Source organism: Sturnus vulgaris, unplaced genomic scaffold (genome assembly GCF_052056855.1).
Source record: "Sturnus vulgaris isolate bStuVul1 unplaced genomic scaffold, bStuVul1.hap1 Scaffold_198, whole genome shotgun sequence".
NCBI classification, from domain to species: domain Eukaryota; kingdom Metazoa; phylum Chordata; class Aves; order Passeriformes; family Sturnidae; genus Sturnus; species Sturnus vulgaris.
In genome coordinates this window covers 7,373,158-7,381,104 of record NW_028276185.1, presented here as the reverse complement: position 1 = coordinate 7,381,104, position 7,947 = coordinate 7,373,158, and the positions used below count along the sequence as shown (strand labels likewise).

Genomic DNA, 7,947 nt, shown 5'->3' with positions numbered 1-7,947 from the left:
GAACAAAGAAGATTTCCTAGGGTTGAAAGTCAACAAGTTCACTCTCCCCAAGAAATTCCCAATCTCAGTTTGGATCCTGATGGACGTTCCTGCCCCTGTGTTCATCCAGGTACCCACAGGAAGACAGGATGAGGCAGAGTCCCCTCAGCCAGGTGTCTTCCCAACAGGGATCACCAGGATCACGGATCACCAGGGCTCTGCCCAACGGGGGTCACTGGGGATCATCCAACACCGATCCTCCCATGGGGGATGGAGCTGGAGCAGAGCACGAAGCTCTTCCCACACTCGGGACACTCACAGGGCTTCCCTTAGTGGAGCCTCCGTTGGTGTTGGGTCAAGGCTGAGCTGTGTGAGAAGCTCTTCCCACACTCAGGACACTCGTAGGGCCTCTCCCCAGTGTGGATGCGCCGGTGCACAGTGAGTTTGTCGTTGCGGTTGAATCCCTTCCCGCAGTCGGGGCAGCGGAAGGGCCTCTCCTCTGTGTGAATCCGCTCATGTTTGAGGAGATTGGAGCTGGTCTGAAACCTCTTCCCACACTTGGGACACTCGTAGGGCCTCTCCCCAGTGTGGATGCGCTGGTGGTATCTCAGGTTGGTGCTCCACCCAAAGCTCTTCCCACATTGCAAGCAGGTGTAGGGCCGTTCCCCTGTGTGGATCACCTGGTGCTCCATCAGATGAGAAATAGTTCTGAAGCTCGTCCTGCATTTCCCACACTCATAGGGCCGTTCTCCAGTGTGCATCATCTGGTGCCGGATCAGCCTGGAGCTCCACCTGAAACCCTTCCCACATTCCAAGCACTCGTGAGGCTTCTCCCCTCCAGAAGGTTTCTCCACCAGCTCTGAGCTCTGCCTGCATCTCCGGCCGCCTTCCCGGCTCAGGGAGGGTCTTTCCTCCTCGCAGCTCCCTGGGCTGGGTTTGCAGCCCCTCCTCCTGAGGGATCTCTGGGGCTTTTCCTCCTCCTCCTCCATCTACCCACGGCATGGGAATGACAAATCCTGGTTTGAGGGGAAAAAAAAAAGAGCACCTTGAGCTGGGAGTTCCTCCTTCCAAAGTTCATCTCACGAAGTCATTTGGCATCTTGTGTCTTTAAGAACCTTGAAAACACCACGATTCAGCACAAAAATTATCCAAACATCAAGACATAGATCAAACACTCCCCAAAAAGTAAGTTTCAGCCCAAATCCCCTCCAAAATATAAAGATTCAGCCCCTGCAAAAAAACAAAGCACCAACATTTAGCCCTATAAAGCTCACAAACAGCAAGATTCAACCCTGTGAAAATCATGGATCATCCTCTTCGGTCACTTGCTGCATGTGGGGGGAGCAACGCTCCTGGGGCTGTGGGAGAGGCTACAGATACAGGGAGGAGTGGAACATTGTGCTGCTTCTCATTTCTGACCCTCCTGCGGTGTCCCTACTCTTCCTCACACTCCCGCCCATTATTCTTCTTTCTCCTGCACAATCCCACCTGCTCCTCCCACGTGCAGCGTTTGACCATTTTGTTCTCCAACCCTGCTTCTCCTTCCCTTCTCCTGCTGCCCCCAGGCCCAGCACCCACTGCCGGCTCCCTCTTCCCCCCAAACCCACAGCATCCCAGCGCAGGGGCAGCGATGGAGCTGGGGCAGCTCGGGCTGGGGCAGCGCTGGGCTCTCGGCCGCTCCCGCCCGCACTCGCTCCCCACTGCAGCCGCTGCCGCCACCACAGCGCGGGGGGGCCCGGCCTTGGCGCTCCCCCCCTCCCACCTCCCCAAATTCCCCTGCCGGGGGGCGCTGGGGCCAGGAGACAGACGAGTGACAGATCAGGGGGGCTGGGAAGAGTCGGCAGCCAGAGAGCACTGAAAATCTCAGCAGTGACTACAGTGGCATCTTCGGGGACTAAACATGGCAGGGCACCCATGGAGGGTAGAAAGGGAAAGCCAGGAAGGGCTCCTGGCTAAAGGGATGATGATCCCAAAATATCTCTGAAGGGTCCCAGGGGAGCATCTTGAGGAAGTTTGAACATTCTCCCAGAGGTAATCAAGGACAGGGACACCCAGGGGGGCAATAAGGGAATTCGAGAAGGGATTTAGACAACAAGGGATGGAGGTGTTGGTGTGCTGGGAAGGGATTGGGTGAAGGGGAGTGTGCAGGAATATGGTTCAGGCAAGAAGAAGCAGCAGGAGCAATCTATGTGGGAAGAGAAAGGATGATGGAAAAGAGGAGGAAGAGAAAAATACTGAGGATGGGGATGTGTTTCAGCAGGCTCTCATCCTCAAAAGTTGCCAGCTGCTGCAGATCCTTTGTATCCCCGGTTGCCAAGACAGGCACACAAGGAGGTCAGGATTGCAGGGGGTTTCTCTGTGCTGGGCAGCGGCAGGAGCGGGCGCAGAGGGGCGGCACCGGGAGCACGGGCTGGGGGCCTGTGGGGAGCTGCGGGGCCGGGCCGGGGCTGTGGGGCAGCCGGGGCTCAGCGCCGGGCGCTGCCTGAGCCCAGCACCCCCCGGCAATTGCAGGCCCGGCAGTGGCCCCCGGCCCCCAGGAGGCTGCGGGACGCCCCGGCCGCTGCCCGGCCCCGTGGAGCTGCCGGCCCTGCCCGCCGGGGGGGCCGCGTTTGGACACTGCGGCAGGACAGGCACCGGCTCTGGGATACGGGCTGGCCACGGCAGCCACAGCACAAGGAGCAGCACGAAGGAACAGCTGGGAAATGGGCATTGGACGGGCAAGGATCGAGATTAGCTTTTAAGCATTTTCCTTGGGTCACTGCAGAAAGGAATGATTTAGCAGAAAGCTCAGCAGCTGTCAGAGGATGAGCACCCCCAGGCACTGAGGGGGCTGCAGGAGGGGCAGAAGAAGCCCCTGGAGCACTTGGTCACAAAGGCACAGCAGGGGAATGCAAGAAGGGAGGAGGAAAAGGCCAAGGGGAAGGCAAAGGCCATGGCAGAGTTTCTACAGCCCCTGAGGGATGAACCCCAGGGCCCAAGGGGGCCCCAGCACCCAGGGGCTCTCACATCCTTACACCATCTTGAACCAGGTGCCCTCCTCACACTGCCACCATTCAGTCCTTGATGGCAAAGATGCTTTCTGGGGATGCCCACTGACACAGGATGGTAAACTGGATTTTGCCTTTGAGTGGGAACAAAAGTTAGAAGGGAAAATGGAAAAGACATGGACGGTCCTTCTGCAGGGATGCAGGGAAGCACCAGCCTTATTGGGGCAAGCCTTGCAGAAAATATCAGAAGAATTTACCCCACCCCCAGGGATTGGATTAATGCAGGATGTGGATGACTTGCTGCAATCAGGAGGACAAGAAGAGGTAGAAGAAGCCTCTGTGAAATGGCTGAATGTTCAGGATAAAAAGCATCTTTGAGTACTTGAAATAAAAGAGGAAATGGTGGAGAAAAGTGTTAAATATTCGGGATGTATTTTGAATGAAGGTTTGTGGTGTACTGGCCTAGAGAGGATCTGGAGAAGCTCAGAAATAATCCAGGATTGAAAAGGAGTTGCAAGAATTCTGAGGATTAATTGGAAATTGCAGGGCCTGGATTGAGGATTCCCTGTTCTACCCATAATATTGTATGACTTTTTAAACCCCAATAGCTTCAATGTTGTGCTATGGACAAGAGAAAAGAAAGAAAAGCTGAGAAAATGAAAAATAACAAAACAACTGGCGCCCTAGCTATGGTTCTTGAAGTCTCAGAAATGAAATTTGGATTGTATGTGTGTTTTAAGTTAGTATTATATTATATTATTGGCTTTTTGCAAATATTAAAAATAATGTTGTATGTTGGAAAACTTTGCTGTATGAATATAGTTTTAGTTCTGCGATTAACAGAACTTATAAGTAGTAGTGATAAATATTTTTTTTTTTACTATAACATTTTGATTTAAAAGGCTTTTGTTCATATAAATAACGCAGAGAATTGTAAAAACGATAATCAGGAAATTCTTCACATTCCTGGATTATGGGCCACCAAAACCCCAGGGAAGGAAAAATAATGATTTACAGATTGAGGGAGAATGATTGTGAATAATGCACGAGGGTCTATGAATATGCAACATGTTGCTGCATTTAGGAAGTGTTTTCTGAGTCAGTGTGTGCCCTTGGCTGAAGGCCAAGCATCCGGCCATTATAACCTTTGGCCAGAGCCAGGGCAGATATTCAATTATCTCCCTTGGAATTGATCTTTGCAATTCCTTACCCTGGGAATTCTCCACCTAGTGCGGGCTGGAGATAAGGGATGTATATTTCAAGCAGTCTGTGGCCAGAATCCTGTCTCTTGTGAAATCTCTGCCACAGGAAGCTGGGCTGGCACAGAGCCTGCCTTGGCACTTTGCTGTTCACAGCATCCACCCAGGACTCTGCCTCTCAATTACACTCACACACTGGGCTGCCTGCGATTCCATTGCTGGAAAGTACACCAACTCTAAATTTATTTAATATTCCATTTTACTAGTCAGGTTCGGTTTGCCTTTGTCTTAGGAAAGAAATTTTAAAAGGTATTTTTATGGACTGTCAGACCACTCAAGAGAGATGAGTTTAACATCTCAACAGACTGGGAAGAGCCCAAAAGATACCCACAAAGATAATAAACATCAAGAAAACATCAATGAAACATCAGCAACCATCAAGGAACACCCAGACACTGCCCCTGGCCCAGATGGAGACACCTGGTCTGGAAAAGGCTGAGAAGGAAATCCAGGAATGCGGATCTAATTAACGTCAGAAGAGGAGAAATCCGTGTGCAATAGGAAACCAAACACTAAGAACTACACAACTTGGAAGCAATGAACACAAAACCAATGGATTTCATTGGGTTCGGACAGTAAAAAGTTAAGGGAAAATCTAGTAAAATTCACATCTCATGGAATGATTTTCTCTGCACACCTGGGCTATGTGTGGATGAAATGATTTCTGTTGCTCATCCTGACCAGAATCAAGTAATGCTTTGACTCTAACACTAAAGACATTATTGAAGAGTTTTTGTTTTTCCTGCAGTTTCAGTGACAAGATTACACAATTAGAAAATTTTTTCATATTTATCCTACTTTTATTTTATCAGTTAGGTTTGGACCAGGGGTGTGACAAGCAATTTTTACTCCTAGGAGAAGATGTAGAAAAGACTTGCTTGCACTGGAATATTTTTCTATATATTTGTGGCTGACTCTTAATGATGGCAGAATTTCGGAATGGGTTTTTCAATGCTCACCTTTAAGTTGCATTTTGCAAACTTAGAAGAGTATTAATCGTAAGGCTTTAACACATAAATAGTTAATAAAAAATCGTTAAAATAAAAAAAAAAAGGAAAATAAAGCAGATTGTGAGGGTGGACGTATGAATCACCTAAAGGCTGCTCTGGAAGAAAATCCTAGTTCCAGGCAGCCAGGAGAGGAGTTTTAGAAATGCAAATTAACATTGCTCTGGAGAAATGTGGACAATGCCCCAGGGCCTTCTTGCCAGGGGGAGGAATTTCCCTGAGTCCATCTGCCCCTCACCCCCAGCTCTGCCTGCTTGTACAGATGGAATTTGCACAACTAAAGGCAGAGCCCATAGTGAGGATATCTGACTGCAACAGAAACTGGTTAAGCTGCAAAGGGAAACAGCAAATGGAGAATATTGAGCAAATTTCATGAAAAAAAAAAGTGTGTGTGCGGGGATCATCCCTCTCCCCAAAGCAATGAGGTGTTTTTGCTAGTCCAGAGAAATCACTTGAGAATCCAAACATTTTATCATTTCATAAGATAAAAGTGGTCAATTGATGCAGTCGTGGCAGGAGGAGCACCCCAAAAAGGGAAAAAGATGAACGGCCACCAGAACAAATGCTACAACACCATGGACCAGCCCCTGGGATCCCTAACGAATTCATATCAGGACACAGAAAACCCATCCATAATTTGAGTGGCATAATTAGGTTTAAAAGTATCCTTGAAATAATAACCAAGCAGACAGCTCCAGCTCCTGACCTTCCTGCTGACCAAGCTGCTGAAATGAGGAACGAGACATTTCACCATGGGATGGGATCAGATTATCTACTTACAGAAGAAGGAGGAGTTTGTGGAAAATTAAGTGCCGCAAACGGCTGTTTGCAAACAGATGATAACCGAAAAGTGGTTAAACAGATAGCAAAGGAAATATGAAAATAGCTCGTATTCCGGAGAAAGGATGGGAATGGGACACGTTTCCGTGGTTCTCTGGCAGACCACGGCTTAAACGAATGCTGCTCCTCCTCTGACGTGCTGCAGCAACTCTCATCTTTTTACCATGCACGACACCTTGCTCCAAAGAGGACGCAGGAAAAGAGACTGAGTCAATGGAAATTAAAAATTTGTAAAGGCAATTCTTGAGAAAATGAGAGAAGGAGGAATTGAAAGCAGTAAGATTAATATCGTAGTAGGAGTGCATATTAACGAGGACATGCAGTAGGTGGATCGGGAAGTCTGAACCTTCCAAGTACCTCAGCCAATGGAGAAAGGGAGAGGGAGATGCAGACGGGAAAATGAGGATAAAAAGGAGGCGGCGTCTTAGAGACCGCATGGCAAATGCCGCATGGCGTCGCCCTTTGTTCATAAATAAAATCACTTTTACAGGACTCCTCTGTCTCCTTCGGGCACACAAACCTCTGGCCACGGGAATTTTCCCGCACAGCCCCGGGCACAGGGCAGACACCTCTGTGCCACCCACAGCAACCGGGACGAACCAGCGCTGCTCCGGCACCGGCTCCTGCCGAGGCCCCAGCGGGAAGGAGACCGCGGGCAGCCGCTCCCGCAGCGCCCTCAGCCCAGCGCCAACACGGGCCGGCACCGGCACAACCAACCCGCCAGAGCCCCCTGCCGCCCCCTCGGCCCGCAGCGAGCCCCGAGCCCCCGCACAACCGAGCGCGGCTCCCACCTGCGCTGGGGCCGCCTCCGAGCTCCGCCGCCGCCGCCTCCCCGGGCTCCGGCCGCTGCCGCCGCTGCCGGGCCCGCACAGACGCTGCCACAATGGCGCCTTTGCTGCTCTGCCCAATCAGCGCGCGACAACCAGGAGTGACATTGGCACAATCAGCCAATGGCAGCGAGGGCCGGGCTCTGCACACGGCCCAGCCTCGGCCCGCGCTCTCAGGGCCCCCCGGGCTGTGGGAGGGCAAAGGCGGAGATGAGGAACAGCCCTGGAACGGGCCCGGGCCCGAGCCGCCATTGGCCTGGAAACACAAACAAAGTTCTCCGCAGAGAATGTTGGGCACCAAAATTTCTTTCAGTTTGAAAGACATGTGTTTGCTAGGGAAGGCAGGACTCTCCCTCGGACTGGAGAATGTAAACCCCCTCCCTCTGAAAAGGGGGTTTTAATCGAAGATATGAGATAAGAATAACAGTTTCTTACTGGTATGTATAACAAGGCAAGAAAACAACAACTGTGAAATTAATAACAAACAGAACCAGGGAGCCTGTGACAGCATTTCTGGCCGAGATGGGAAAGGATGGAGGAGAGGATTTGCTTCTCAAAGCCCTGGGGCAGTCAATCCCAGTGCCCCTGCAGGACTCTGAAAAGCACTAAGCTAGGACAGCAGGAATGAACAAAAAGATGTTATGCTGGTGGACGAGATGTATCAGAGAATTTTTCGGCAGTAGTTCGAACTGCAGGACGTCCCAGCAGGGCAGGGCAGGGCGGGGCTTCAGCGCCGAGAAACTCAGAGCAGCGCTGAAGGAGCAGCGGGCAGCGGCAGCTGGGTGTGAGCAGAGGGTGATCGGTGCCTCTTTTAGTGAGGAAGGGGTTAATAAGGCCTTAGGTCAGTGGCTGCTCTTACGAGCAGAGGCTCACCCCAGAGGAGAAGGAGCAGCAGCTCTGTGCTGGGTCATGGGGACTTCCTCTCCTTAAGCAAGAGCAGCTCCAAACGTGTCTTCCAAACCCAAAGCCTTGAGTAGCTGCCCACCCCCGCCCTCCTTTTTACCTGGGCCAGGCCAACCTTTTGTTTTCTAAAGCACTAACCAGTAGC

General features: G+C 51.1%; 1 protein-coding gene across 1 annotated transcript in view; it reads right to left on the bottom strand.

Annotated features, from left to right (window-relative positions):
- Window positions 1-308: 308 nt before the first annotated feature.
- Window positions 309-7,947, bottom strand: part of LOC148217948 (uncharacterized) — a 32,912-nt gene continuing 25,273 nt past the window's right edge. Inside the window, exon 3 of the mRNA XM_088158330.1 lies at window positions 309-657. Coding sequence (XP_088014456.1) covers window positions 309-657 — 349 coding nt within the window. The remainder of the gene's footprint in view (window positions 658-7,947) is intronic.